We start from the raw sequence: 15,430 nt of genomic DNA on the forward strand, positions 1-15,430 counted from the left end.
ACGTAGATTTTGTGTTTTACTGATTCTGCTATCCAGGGCAACTTCTAACTAGAAAAGTGCTCTCCTTGGAGCACAGATATTTGCCAGGCTGTCAGGACACATAGAAAGGGGGAAATAGTTTATACAACAGACGGCGCAACTTTTTACATTTATTGCGCCCCCTATGGACAGAAGTGAATGCTCTTTTGGAGGTGTGCTCTATAGAGGCCCTTCAAAATGTTGTTCATGGAATATGGTGTTTTTTTGGTAAGAAATAGGCCCCATCCACACATTCTTGAATGCAATTACAGGCAAACGGTATCAAAGTCCTGTTTGACAGTCATTTTCACATGACTCTTAGGTGAAATTAATATTGTTTCTGCAACAGAGACTTTTGTAACATTTGTGGCGCCCTCAATGGGTGGGACTGAAATGTCTAATCTCCGCCCCCCAGCCTGTTGGCCTGGCTGATGAGTGAGCAATTAGTGAGCAAGTGAAGTGAGTGAGAATGTTGCAGTGCTCAATCAATAATAAGGGGAATGTTTTTTTTATTTGTACTTTTTTCATTTTATAACATATGGACTATGTTTGGCAACACTGGACATTCCAGGTTCCAATATTGCCTACATGCCATTATCCTATGATGGTTTGCTATTGTAAACATTGTGTGTATGCGCTTGTGCGTGTTAAATCCTTTTTGTCACAGACAGGGTCTGAGTTGAGAGAACAAGCTGCTGTCTGTGCCATCAAACCCCCAAGTCCACCAACCCCAACAATCCCCTTATAGGATTCTGCTGTGTAGAGAAGCTTGTTATAATCACAAATACAACCCCACACACACACACACACACACACACACACACACACACACACACACACACACACACACACACACACACACACACACACACACACACACACACACACACACACACACACACACACACACACACAAAGGGGCCAGCTTGAGATTTTGACATCGACTCCAATACGGAAGAGACAGTTCATATGAATGGCCTGTAGTTTCACTGTTTTACCCCTGCTGGTGTCAGAAAGAATATTCTCTCATTGTAAGCGGATGGGTTTTTGACGAACTTTAGACTTAATTTTCTTACCTTAATAAACATTGTCATAAATACTATATGATTCCAGTCGCTAGTCTAAAGTCTCCTTTCAATTATCATGATATGCGTTTTGCTAAATTATGGTCCCATTTATTTCAAAATTGACGATAAAGTAGGCTATTCTCAAGGAGGGGCGGGATGATTTGATTGATACACAACCAATAGCATTCATTCCCCGCTCTTGATTGACAAGCTACCCAACCAATAGCATTCTTTGGGGATTGTTTTCCAGTTCCTGTTCCCGACGTGCTCTTTGGCATATATTAAAGATGGCGGATTTCAAATTCCTGAACAATCGGCTTAATTTTCGGTCTGTAGAAACCAGAGGTCTGGCTTTGTCCATCTCTTTTATACAGTCTATGACACACACACACACACACACACACACACACACACACACACACACACACACACACACACACACACACACACACACACCATCCTATGATGTAAGGATCCCACTAACATTTTGAGCAACAATCAACAATTGTTTGTTGATGCCAATTTCGTCTTTTATGTGTAGTTTTGTGGTGACTGATTCAGCTGATGTTGTTGTGATTGTGATTGTGTGGGGTTTGGGGAGGGGGATGGTTGACAGTGAGAGGAAAGGACGGATGAAATTATGGGAAGAATAAATGATAGAAGAGTAAGACCAACACCCACAAATCCCATCTGCCAAGCCTGAAAATGTGCCTGTCTCCATGGAAACTGGCTCATGGTGGATTTGAGAAAAGTATATGTAGTGTTGTTTGGAACTGATGGCAAAGGAAATATGTCTGACTGACAGCTAAGTGAGCCGTGTGTGAGTGAATCTGTGAAACAAGTTGATAAGTACTATAAATGATCCTTTAGTTTATCATAAGCAGAATCAGGAAAATACTTTGAGATTATTTTATTTTTGTAGCAGTGATCCTCTGTAAAACTTCAATTTATACAGCAGCCAACATTCAATCCCCTTACCGCTCAAGCAAGAGGGAATCCCTGCTTGGCAGGTGGAGATATTGGGCTTAGGACCTTCAGACATTAATACTTGCCAACCAGAATGTGGTTTACCCAATGGGTCTCAGGGAGACCACCTCCAACCACTGCAGATGTACTCTTTAAAGGTTTCATGACATTCACTTTTACACCACATTCAAAGTCTTTGTCCTGGTCCTTCAAAAGTGTACAAAAAGTTTTAAGTGAAAATTCAATTCCAGTGATCCATGGCAGGTGTTTTTCTCTCACATTTCTAAAGCCTTTTCAACTGCAATGAAAAAAGAAATCTTTGCCTGCGGGTGTCGCTGGTGAGGGATTTTGCCTGTCAATCATCGCCTCTGCTCCGCCCCCCCCAAAGGAAAGGATAGGGGAGGGGAGGGGCGAGGAGGAGAGTGGGCGGGATTAATCGACTGTGACCTCACTGTCGAAGGGCCAAGCTCAGATTACTTTTCAGCCTAGTTATTCAGAAAACCCCAGACCACAGAAAATCCACTGAATGTTCTAAGTTCAGGTTTTTTGGGTGTAATTGAGGTCATAAAACCCCAAATAAAACATTGAAAATAAAAAAAGTGAAAATGAATGTCATGATACCTTTAAGCTATATTGTATTAACATACTCTACGATAGCCTCCCCCTGGCCAGCCGGGGCGCCTGATGGAGGGGAAGGGAACTGGTTGGAATAACGTGTTCCTTCCACGCGCTACGTCCAACCAGGGAAACTCTCCCCTGTCAGGTGACAAGAAGGTCAGTTGGCTCTCATGTATTGAAGGAAGCATGAGCTCGGCCCTGGCCTCCCTAGGTTGGCAGAGGGAAGGTAGTGCCCAGGATTACATAGACAATTGGCACTGGGTGTAAAAAATAGGGTTACAAAATCGTGGGATAAAAATTTTAATTAAAAAAAAACAAAAAACATACCCTACGATACAGATTATCTCAAAAATACAATTTCATTTGGGGCAACTTGATAGCTGAGTAGTTCGGGTGCTTACCACATGGGCTCTAATGTCTGACAGTGAGTCCCCGGTTCGATTCCGGGACAGACGTACCATTTGCCACATGTCACTCCCCTGCCCTCTTTGTGTTTCCTGTCTCTACACTGTCTATTAAGTAAAGCCCCCAAAAAATAACCTAATAAAGGAAAGCTTATTTAAATGTATTTATTTATTACTTGAATAGGGACTCAAGATTGACATCAGATTTTGCATATTGTTTTTCTCCTGACTTAGCTCATGAACTGTGAATTTCCCGTAAACCTCTCATCCCCTCATAAGTCAGGATGTCATAAACCAGTTTTTATCCCTGTGCAGGAGGAAATATACAAAATCCTCTTTTACTCAGCTCGCCCCCCCCCCCCAATTCATTTTCTATCTCCCTTGGTTGGTGTTTCTCAGGGCTATATTTGACCCGGTTGAAACGGCATCCTATCCTCCAGGGCACCAGGTTATGTCACAGGCCACCGTTATCTGGTGGCACATCTTATGGCCAGCACTGCGTGGTGGCACCGCTTACCAGCGCACAGACTGGAGAGAAATATAGCGAGACCAAAGCAATCACTTGACCCTGACGCCAGTGTCAAAGCATGTGCGTGCATGTGTGAGTATGTGCATGCATGTCAATCTTGAGGCCGGATATAGCTGTGGGACTACAGCTTAAAGCAGATTGCTGCCCACGCTCAATCCTTATCTGTTTTTCTGTTCATGTCTGTCTGTGGCTGAGTGATGGAGCCTTCCAGTGTTGTTGAACAGTGACCCAACACTGTCAGTGTTTATCAGAATATGGAAAATAACAAAATATGTTACCATCATCCCAGTACGAAAACGACACACATTTACATAACCTTATCACCAGGGGGACTATATAGTCCAATACAAGCACTGAGTGAGGGCATTGAACAAATCAACAATTTAAACGATAAAAGGGCGCACCTCAGGGTGCATATTTCTGCCAGGCTGGGTTGCTTAGCCAGGGCTGTGTAGGCCTATGTCATGGGTTGCAGCTGTCAGGACGTCAGGTGTTCAAGATTAGCTGTGCACAGACACACACATAGCCACAAGATTTTTTTAAAGTCACCTTTACCACAACACCCTGATTCAAGCATGTCACACGCTCATATTTTGGAGCTGCCCAACAGCTCCAGTGGAGCAATTTGGGGAATTGATTACGGAAAAGGTTTTATTTTGTAGATCATATAATATGTTGAGAATTACAGTGCTTGAAACTTATAGATGGTTATTTATTTATTTGTGTGTGTTTGTGTGTTTGTTACAGATTGTGAGCGAGAAATGTGGAGGCGCAGAGGGAACAAAGATGGATAATGACTTCACTGACATGGAGAAGGCAAGAATGTTTTTAAGTTCAAAAGCTTAGAGCAGTGTTTCTCAAATAGGGGTACCCCTAGGGGTATGTGGAGGTACTTCAGGTGGTACGTGAGAGAAAGTGTAAATGGGAAACATTTATTTTACTGTTATGTTTAATGATAAAACATTGATAAACTTTGAACCTCCTGATCTGTAAAGTGTTAAATCAAATTAAATAAACAACAAACAAACACTTGACTACCACAACTATTCTTGAATAGAAAGCAATACTCATTTGCCCGTATGCAGTTTTATTGTGAACATATTGACATAAAAACTGGACATACTGAAAAAGTTATGGCCACAGTTTCAAATAAATCTGCTCAGGAGGCGCCAATTGCAAGTCTTTAATTCAGAAGGTTATCATTCATTCATAGCATCATATGATAGCTATGGTTTTCTCTTGAGCAAAATGTTTTAGTGAGGTGAAGGGGGTACTTGGATTTAGAAATCAGGGTATGGGGATACTGAAGCCCAAAAAGTTTGAGAACCACTGGCTTAGAGCACTGTGTAAATGCACAATATTACTACTACTATCATGTCCCATAAAATGTTATACTGTTATTTGTGCTCATAAAGGTGTGCATTCTACGGAGTGCTTTCTAGTTATGTGTTTACCCCTTTATCTCTACTCAGTGTGGTCCATTCTACTGTATATTTCATGTTGTGGTCTATAGAAGGTGGACAGCACCTCCAGGGCAGTGATGGACATCATGACCAGGACTAATGAGTACCTGCAGCCCAATCCAGGTGAGACCAAATGGACTCAGTTATGTAGGACAATTTCTGTTTGGTTTGTCCATATTAGAGTTAAAGCATTTAGTTGCCAGTCTAATCCACAGTAATTTATTACTTAGAAACAGTAACTTATTACTTAGAAGGGAGGGTAGTTCATTATTATGGGGATTGAACCCGAGACTTTCCAGTGGTAGAACAGTCTCTCTAACCTAAACTAAACTATAGAGGGGCTGAATGTGTGGTTGGGTTGGTTTGTGTTGGTTTGTTTGGGTCAGTGTGGTTGGTTTGTGTTGGCTCGTTTGAGTCAGTATGGTTGGTTTGGGTCGGATTGTTTGGGCCAGCTGTGAAGTTGGCTAACTGATATTGTGCTTCTCCAGCAACTAGAGCCAAGATGACCATGATGAACTCCATGTCTCGTATGCGGGGTCAGGAGAAAGGGCCGGGCTATACTCAAACTGAGAACCTGTTGGGAGACGCCATGGCCAAGTTCGGCAGGGAGCTTGGAGAGGAATCCAACTTTGGTAATGTGCAGGAACGCTTAATGTATGCTGTATGCTGCTTGAAACTGATAGAGAAACTGCTGTAAGCTACCAGAATTATGAGCTAGACGACAACACTGTGTCATTACTTTCTGCGTTCAAGCGAGGAAGTAGCATAGTAACAATGTTATGCAAAAAGTAAGAGCTTGTTATCAGGACAAGACACCAGAGGTTTGTTATTCAGTTTGCAATGAAGTTCACAATCGCCATTGTAATTTGTTGTAAGATTTTCAAAAAAGTATTTTCAAAAAAGTATTGAAAGAGGGAATTTTGGCAGTGAATGAAAGGAACACTACTTTCTATTTATATGGATCAGCATGGATGTTCTCATATCTATTTTTTTTCATACCCTTATCTTCTAATATCTTCTCCTATATCATCTCCTTCTATCTTGCGTGTGCTTTAGGCCTTTCCCTGGTCGATGTTGGGGAAACCATGCATGAGCTCGGGGAGGTGAAGGACGCCCTGGACATGGAGGTGAAACAGAACTTCATCGACCCGCTGCAGAACCTCCATGACAAAGACCTCAGGGAAATCCAGGTAGGAGGAGCACATGATGACACTACGGTGGCTCATCAGCTCGTTAAGTGTGTATACTACGAAACGCACAGACGCAATGGAGGTATTATGCTGTATGTTCAGCGTGCAGCCTTTCTACCCCCGCTCTCAGTAGCCTCGCCCTACATTAGAAGAGTTGGGACTGGTGGGCGTTGTCACATTCTAATGCAGCCCGAATACCCACTACAACTGCCGATTTCGCCGATAAAGTATAGTTTTGGACCGCGATGGAGGGGCGCAGTCTCAAACATTTGAAATAGGACATTCTGCATAATGAGTACTTTCTACTTTTGGTTCTTTAAGTACATTTTGATACCAACACTTTTCTACCTTTACTCAAGTAAATTTTGAATTCTGGACTTCTACTTGTAACAGAGTATTTCTACATTGCAGTATTGATACTTTTACTTAAGTAAAGCATTTGAGTGCTTTTTCCACCACTGCTTATGCTATTGGACGACCATTTTGTCTCCTATGCAGCACCACCTGAAGAAAATGCAGGGTCGTCGTCTGGACTTTGACTACAAGAAGAAGCGCCAGGCCAAGATGACAGACGATGAGATGAAACAAGCCCTGGAGAAATTCGATGATTCCAAGGAGCTTGCCGAGCAGTGCATGTTCAACCTCCTAGAGGCTGATGTAAGGAACTGCGAGTACACCCGATGAGATGTTGAGCTGTCATGAAACACAGCATTAAGCAATCAGTGACAGACTCCTGTGATGCGTATATGAACAGCTGTGAGAAACGTGTACCATATCTAACAGTCTTTTTGATTTTGCAGATTGAACAAGTGAGCCAGCTGGCTGCACTGGTCCAAGCTCAGTTGGAATATCACAGCAGGTCTGTTGAGATCCTCACAGGGCTCACCGCCAAGATGGAGATTCGGTCAGTACTGGTGACAACTAGAGGTTTTAGTTCAAAATGTGTGCTAGCATGAAGTTAAATGTACAGGAGCTGTCTATGTAACATCAGACATCCCACCCTGGATGGGATGTCTGAGGGGGGGGCTGGGGAGGGGGGGGGACCACGATGACCAAGACACAGGTAAGGCTTCAAATAATACCGACCGTATCCCAGATTTTTTTTTCTCTCGTGTGACTCAGACCAAAGGCTGCAGTCACTAGTAGACGCCCACCCTTCCCACAGCGAATGACATTGACACATTATGCCAGATTGACAGTTCAGTGACAAATGAGAACTAAACAAGACGAGGTCAAGGGGCATTGCCGGTTGTAGATCCGGTCTTGTGCTTAATGTGTGCAAATTACAAAGCCAGTATGCAGGCTCTAGACCGGATCTGAGCACTGAGCAGTAAGAAGAAACCGTTTTCCCTTAAATAGCACCACGTTTTGGGATCCCGCTGTCTTTCGATTTAAACACACCCACAATTAATTACCTGCAATTGTTATTACCATCAGCTGTGTTTACCTGTCAAAATGGCTGCTTTGAAAAGGGTCTATTATCAATGGAAAGGAATTATTTCTTCTGCACGTCATTATATCATCAAGAACTTACAGTAGCTTGTCCGTAGTACAACACTGAGCCATGCTTGCTTCCTACTAGTGTGAATCTCTATGGAATATTAGTAATATTAAGACAAAACAATTGGTCCTGTTGTTTACCATTAATACAGTACGTCAAAACAGATGGTTGTGGACATACTGTATAATTCCCCAACAATTTGCGCTGCAGAGAATAAGTGTAGAGTTCTTGGACAAGCTTATATCCAACATCATGACAGCTATAAGTACCTGCCAACCACTGCAGAGTCTAACGGTTCAAATCCAAGGCAGTGCATTTCAGTTTGGCTGAGTGTCAATGCAAACACAATCGGCTCATGTTTGAGGCAGGGATGTCGGGCGGGGAGGGTGATCTTTGCCACGGCACGTACTCCGGGCTGTGGCGGCGCCTGTCAAGATCAAGATTGCTTTATTTGTCATTTGTTTTCCATCTGCAAGCAGTGTTAGAAAATAAATGAAATAATGTTTCTCCTAGTTAGCAGAATTCATGAAAGAATCAAAACAAACAGTGCATAAAATACTCTATCGACCTGAATAAGAAGTCCTAAAAACTAGAAGAATTCATGTTATAAAAATAAGCATACCCAGTCGGAGAGGGGGGTGTTGACAAGGAGGAGTAGGACGGTAGTATTACATCCTCCTAATGGGGGGCTTCTCTCTGGCAGGTGAGCCAGTAGGGTACAACAGCAGTAGCAACACAGAAATATGTAGGGATGAATGAATTTGCATAGGCCTACTGATTAAAATTTGACAAAAAAGGTGTAAAAATGTAATGAATGAATGACTGACTGACAGCCACATGATGTGTTCAAACTAAGATCCCATATGTTGGAAGCCATCATTGCATGCATCCAAGTAAAGTCATTTTACAGCAGCTTTTACAATCAAATACATTCTCATGTCTGTTTGCTTGCTGAGGGTTTGTGTTTGTATCCCATGTTGCAGGATAAAGGATGCCTCTGACAAGCCTAAGAAAGAGTTTATTCCTAAACCTCGTATGTCCATGGACCTTTCCAGCATTGAGAACTTCAATGGAGGATTCATCAGTGGCCAGGCCAGGTCCCCAGGTGAGCCTCAGGAGACATTTTATATCAATATTATAATATATAGTGTTCAAGACAAATGTATTAATATACAAATACAATTAACAAAAGAACAATAACTCTATGCAAAAACAAGAACTATAACGATAAATATAAAAAATATTATTTAAAAAATCATTGCCACAGAGCCAATGCCACAACTAACAACAACAGTGGCAAACGATGTAATTTGGATCACTTTCAGAGCAATTTGATGAACAACACTGCCAATTAAAAGTTACATGCCATCACATTCAACACATCACTCACATTTTAACATGGCATTGCTGAGAGGACATCATTGATGTTCAAAAAGTCCTCTTTGACAATCCTCGGAATACCGTCAAATTGATGCTGACTCTGATGCTAAAGTATGAATAGAATGTGTCTCTACAACGACAACTCTCGTAACAGTGTGTTGGAATCTTGTAACTCCTCTCGTCTTTGAGCAATGAGCACCCACCGGCAAAATCATAAATCGGCGCCCATGCTCACATCATCATCATATCATTATAGTCATCGTTATAGTTATAATTCTTGATGTGGGCAGCCGTTTTCTGTGTACCGTACTTACTTACGTACGCAGAAATCTTGTATGTTACCGTTCAGGAAATGGAAAAAATATCCTGTTATTTTGCAACTTTTGTGCAACACTGTATAAAATACGGCATTAGTTTATGAAAAAAACAATAAGATAACATATAGAGATACATTTGTGGCTAATACAGTGGAATAAAGCCAGTGTGAAGTATCTATAACTATATGTGTCTGCACAATGTCTCTGTTCTTTTCCCTATACCCTTTATCCTAACCTTTATTCTTAATAGAATTTCGTACTCAGCAGTTTGTCCATCCGTCTGCAACAATTGAACACAAACATGTGTTCTTCTGTTTCCCTCTATGATTTTTTCATTTGTTAATTTCTATAGGAGCGAGGTCACCAGGTGAGCTAATGGGTCAAATGTACTCTTTTCTTTCTTCTTCTTTGGTGTGTACGTGTGTTCTTCATTGCATCACATCTTAACTGCCATCCCTTTTTTTTCTTCTTCTTTGGTGTGTACGTGTGTTCTTCATCGCATCAAATCTTAACTGCCATCCTTTTTCCATCAACATCATCATCATCAGCAATCCAATGCAAATCATGACTGCTGTTCTATTTTCCTTGATTTGTCCTTTCTCCCTTTTTACGCCCCCTATCTTCTCCAAACCCCTTTTGCAGTCAGGTCCCCAGGTGAGCCCTGAGTGAATCCTGGAGAGATACATCAATATCTCCTTCACTCTATCACTGCCTGTCTGTCTGTCTGTCTCTCTGCTTCTCCATGTGTCTAATATGCTACTAAGACGCTCTTAGTAGGCTTGGGTTAGAGACACAATTTTACCTAAGAACTGAACAAAAGAAGCGAGTAGGAAAGAAATAATACTTTAATCTCATCAGAACATTTTGTATCTGGGTCTCTTTGCCATTCACATCTATATATCCATGTAATAATCTTCCCATCCATCTGTCCTTTCATGGCTTCATCCATGTTGCATTCTGTGTGCTGTGAAGCATAAACACTAAAGTTCCTCTTTTACCTCTCTCTCTCTCTTCTGTCCTCCTTCTCTTCCTTTGCAGCAAGATCTCCAGGTGAGCCAAGAGTGAATTGAGCCACTCTTGTCTTCTATGAGTGTTTCTTATTTGTGGTGTTGATTGATACCAGTATTGAACTCTTTTCCAGTCATTGTTTTGGCCTCATCTTTTTTATTATTTTATTTTGCAGTGTAACTACAGTTGTAACCATTGTAGCCTCTCGACCCTGCCTGTCTAAACTATCACATCAACCGTACTCCATCCACATTAAAGGAAATGTTTGGAAAAATCTATTTTTCATACGTACGAGTGCAATATGTGGTCTGGAGACTTTAAAGTATAGTTATTTGGTCCTATTGTATGTGCGGCACAAATAACACAATATATGCAGGCTAAATGCATAATATATCTATATATCAACAGTGGCTGCAACTCTAGTCTGCAATGCATTATTTATTATTTGGTCCCCTTTAAAGTCATACTGTGTAACTTTTTTCCAAAATATTCTCGGGCACTAGTACCATGCAGCGTTCCTTTTTCAGCAGTCTATGGACAAACACTGTAATGATAACAGAGCTACTGTACAAGAGGTGTCACCAAAACACATTACTAAAATGAATGTTACACAGTAGGACTTATTTATCACAGTCTAATCGTTCATACGTGAAATTCTAACCCCTGGTTTTTAACCTTCTGCCTGCTTTTCGCCCTTCAAGTTTCTGATTTTCTATTCGTTAACTTTGTATGCCAAATGATAACTTATCAATAATCATCTTCATCATCTTTTCTCCTCTCCCCCCCTCCCCCCTCCCCCCCTCTGTCTCTCTCTCTCTCTCTCTCTCTCTCTCTCTCTCTCTCTCTCTCTCTCTCTCTCTCTCTTTTTTTCTCTCTCTCTCTCTCTCGCTCTCTATCTCTCTCTTTCTATGTCTCTACCGTTTCAGCCAGGTCCCCAGGTGAGCCCTTCACTTCAGGAAATAACACTTCATCTCTACTTTGTCTCTTATTTGAGCATCTTTCATCTATATAATCATGCGATACCCTCTCCTCTCCCTGACTAATCCTCCCCTTTTCTTTCCTCTCTCCGTCTCCGTCTCTCTTTCTGTCTCTTACCCTATCCAGCACCGATGGACCAACCGTGCTGTCGTGCGCTGTATGACTTTGACCCTGAGAATGAGGGTGAGCTAGGGTTCAAGGAGGGCGACATCATCACCCTGACCAACAAAATCGACGACAACTGGTATGAAGGCATGCTGAACGGCGCCTCAGGCTTCTTCCCCGTCAATTACGTGGAGATCCTGGTGGCGCTGCCTTAAGAAGGGCAATCAAAGCCCGGTCCGTCAGGATGACGACCATGCCTCGTTTACGCAAACGGCAACAAAAAGCAATTAATTCCTAGCCTCCAATCCTCAGTCACATCCCCCAGAATTAGAATCCCCTAGTTTTCCTGATCCTTAAACATTCCTGCCAGCCACCCATGTTCCGCTAGGAGAGGGGGATACACAAATCGGTAATATAAAAAGATACAAATGACACCGACTTGAGATTAATCCACCAATTTGAGAATGAAAGCAAACTTTGAAAAGCAAATGAGGAATAAATTAACTGATGACAGCCGTCTCGAACACCGATTGTTGACAATAACATCAAACCCAATGGTTCAAAATGCCAATTTGGGGTTGTACTACTGTATTTAAAATGTTTTTCTTTTCTTTTTGTGTTACCCCACGGCCCTCAGGCTCCAGTAGTAATTTTATCCATATTATGTCCTGTTTTATGTTGGCTGTTACTCAGCGGGTATTTAAATCTCTTTCTCTCTCCTCTGTACTCTGTGGAAACCTCTAGCTATATTAGCACATGTCTTCCTCATTCTGACATTAAGTGGGAAAATCCGGTCCATATACTATACTTCATATTTATTAGAGAAATTAGCTTCAGCATGTTTTAAAATGTTTGATGTTTTATCGTATCAAAATCAGTTTTGAGCTCACTGTACTGTGTTCTGTGAAATTGCTGCTGTCTTTAAAGGAGGTCCTCCCCAGGCATGCAGATAGCTTCTCCAAGAGAAACCGTTAATGTCCATTTCATGCTCCTAAGGTTTCTGTGTAAATATGATGTGCTTGAAAAAAATTATGATAATTTAACAAACCTGTAGTACGCTTTTTTTCATTATTTACTGAACTAGATCTGAAAATCTAATCAGTACAGCAGATGCACTGGATTGTCCAGGTGATATTCAAATACCAAACTTAGTTAGAGTTAGATTTGCATTTTGGTTTCAATACTTCAAGACAGCTAACAGATGTCAATCACAGAGCCACTTGATGCTATGCAGGGGGTAAAAGCTTGCCATTTCAACCATTCTTTGGTATTGTGGGCGGGGTTATATTCATGAGTAGGCTATGTGAGATAATGTTATAGAGCCAGTGATTAATCTAGAGCTAAAGTCATGAAAAGACTAAACACATATTTGAAACACCTTTGAAGATATGTAAAGAGAAATCCTCCGTTTGGTCTCTATATGAAATAAGTTTAAAATGTCTGATATGTAATTTTAAATCAATGTGGAAATACTTGTGAAAAATATGGTTGATGTATCGTGCTATAATATAACTTATAGGAACTATACTGCTTATTGGGTTTAGCTGTTTTCTCTGCAGCGGAAGGCGTAGGTCTTGTTGCTGTGTATGATTGTCTGTTACTACAGTTCAGTACAGTAGTGCTCTGTAATTTAGCCATCTGTAAACCAGGGCATACGATTATAAAAACTAGACTTAGCGGACTATGTTCTCGGTTCAATACAAAGACGTGTTGAAGGAGGATGCTGTGGGAGGTTCCCAAATAATGGCTCGGTGGGAAAAGAGAATAACACTTTTTTTCCCACTTAGTGTTAGTGGTGATATTTTTGTTCAACAACGTGACAATTGGAAATCAGATGTTCAAAATGTGCACATTCAGTTTATCTCATCTATAATGCTGGCACATGGGAGGTGCCATGAGCTTTCCTTATCCGTGTCTGATGTCAGATTAATTGTTTGATATACAGTACACTGATAACATGTATTATTTCACTGTGGCCCTACTTTAGTAACCTACAGTATGTGGAGAAGGGTGGAGTGAGTACACCGTAATATCTTATACTTAACCAATTAAACCCTCTAGTGTTAATGAAACGGACTTGAGTTACAACTGTATTCTTTTTCCGTCTACACCAAATCTCTTCGCCAAAAATAGCAGATCTACAAGCTCAAAATGACACGTTTTGAGCTTAGGTCTGCTATTTTTGTTCCCCCCAGAATGGACATGCTGGGGTTCAAGTGGTTAATGTAATTACGGGGGTGTAACACAGTGCTGTTAACGCCTTGAAATTGTAGGTTAAGGAGATTTACCCATAGTACTTTACCCATAGTACTCACAGGGCATTACTGTGAACAGTTTTCATCAATTATTACATGGGAATAATGCCAGTAAAGATAGCACCCTGGTTCATTTCCATTAACCTGGTATGTTCTCTTAGAAAATATAATATGTTCCCAAGGGATCGTACAGCTTCTGCAATTATTCTCCTTGCTGATTATGACATAATATCTTCATCACTTGTGCACCTGAACGCTGCTGTTTCCACACTTTATGCCTACCATTTCAGGGACATAATCCATGAATCCCGAATGGCTTTGTTTGTAAATGTATCACATTTCTGCAAAATAATCTGTGAGTGTGGGGCAATAATTAAAAAAAAATAACAATGAGTATAATTGCATGATAGCTTAATATCTTGTGATTATGTGTGTTTGGGTAATGGGTGTGTATCAGCAATTGCACACGTTATGTACAGGAAAGGGAATATGAAAAGGACCTACAAGCGCCTCCAAAGTTTAGGTGTATATGTTCTGCTGTTCCTGACACTATTTATTTGAACACTGGAAACACGTAGATGTCCCTTTGATACAGAGGACCAAATCAGTATAAATAAAAAAGAAACTAGAGTATATGAATTACACCTGATTTATACTTAGTTGCGCACCGAAGTATAACTCAGGATTTAGGGTTGCACCAGCATGAAAATGATTTGCTTACTGTATACTGCCAAAGATTTGCTATACATTATGTCATCTGTCTCACTTGATAATTACACACCAAGAATAGAAGTATCACTGTTATAGAGATTATTGGCAAATGGCAAAGATTTTCATCTGGTACACTGGTGCAACTCTGATATTAATGTTAATGCGAAACCCATATTTAATGTTTGTTCTTTTATTTGTAATGAAGCACAACATTCAAGAGAAAGCATTATTCTGTGGGTTAGGGGGAAAAAATACAATGGTTACAGCTTGAAAGTGTCCGTGCATTTGATTTTTGTTTTTTAAACTGTTTTAAACTGTGTGTGTATCTTTGCCCTCAATGAGGACTGTACAGCTTTTGTGTGTTCTGTTTTCACCTTGTATGTATAGTCATGCTTCCACAGTATTGTATCTTATTTTTGTAACTGTGATAAAGTATACACATAATAGATGTATATACACCTACCGTATACAATAATACAATGACTATAGAGGAGCAATGTGAAGAGGATGGGATTCTTCATGCTGCACACCAGTGTAGTTGAACACTTTCATTTTGGTTTCATTTGACCATTTTTCTTTCCATTCCTGCACTGGATTACAAGACAGTACACTTGATGTAAAAAAGAAAAGAAAAAGATTGACAACAAAACTCTTGTCAGTGTAAGTTATGTTAATAAAACAACGACATGGTTAATGCCAATGATGATCGTCAGCCTTTTTCTGGATTCTAAGAATGGGGATGATGCGTAAGATAACTGTTTAGATCATGGGTCTTCAACAGGGGGTCCAGGACCCCTAGGGGGTCCTCACAATTTTGTACAATAATAGTAGTAGTACCGGTATGTGTTATGGGGGTCCCTGCTTCGTCTATCTCAGTTAAGGGGTCCTTGGCCTGAAAACTGTTGAAGATAGTTAGATAA

At 40.8% G+C, this 15,430-nt stretch overlaps 1 protein-coding gene across 2 annotated transcripts in view; it reads left to right on the top strand.

The window, feature by feature from the left end:
• sh3gl2a (SH3 domain containing GRB2 like 2a, endophilin A1) overlaps nt 1-15,184 on the top strand; it is a 62,883-nt gene extending 47,699 nt beyond the window's left edge. Inside the window, exons 2-9 of one of the 2 annotated variants that reach the window (XM_080449782.1) lie at nt 4,350-4,418; nt 5,116-5,188; nt 5,554-5,697; nt 6,122-6,255; nt 6,754-6,912; nt 7,056-7,159; nt 8,740-8,861; nt 11,566-15,184. In XM_080449782.1, the coding sequence (XP_080305908.1) occupies nt 4,350-4,418; nt 5,116-5,188; nt 5,554-5,697; nt 6,122-6,255; nt 6,754-6,912; nt 7,056-7,159; nt 8,740-8,861; nt 11,566-11,759 (999 nt within the window). In that variant the 3' untranslated portion in view covers nt 11,760-15,184. Of the gene's footprint in view, nt 1-4,349; nt 4,419-5,115; nt 5,189-5,553; nt 5,698-6,121; nt 6,256-6,753; nt 6,913-7,055; nt 7,160-8,739; nt 8,862-9,805; nt 10,887-11,565 lie in introns of those variants that run through there. The other variant, XM_080449783.1, reaches the window with a different exon arrangement.
• Nucleotides 15,185-15,430: the final 246 nt, after the last annotated feature.

The sequence above is a fragment of the Gymnoscopelus braueri genome, assembly GCF_963280865.1.
Source record: "Gymnoscopelus braueri genome assembly, chromosome: 2".
In the NCBI taxonomy this organism is placed as follows: Eukaryota; Metazoa; Chordata; class Actinopteri; order Myctophiformes; family Myctophidae; genus Gymnoscopelus; species Gymnoscopelus braueri.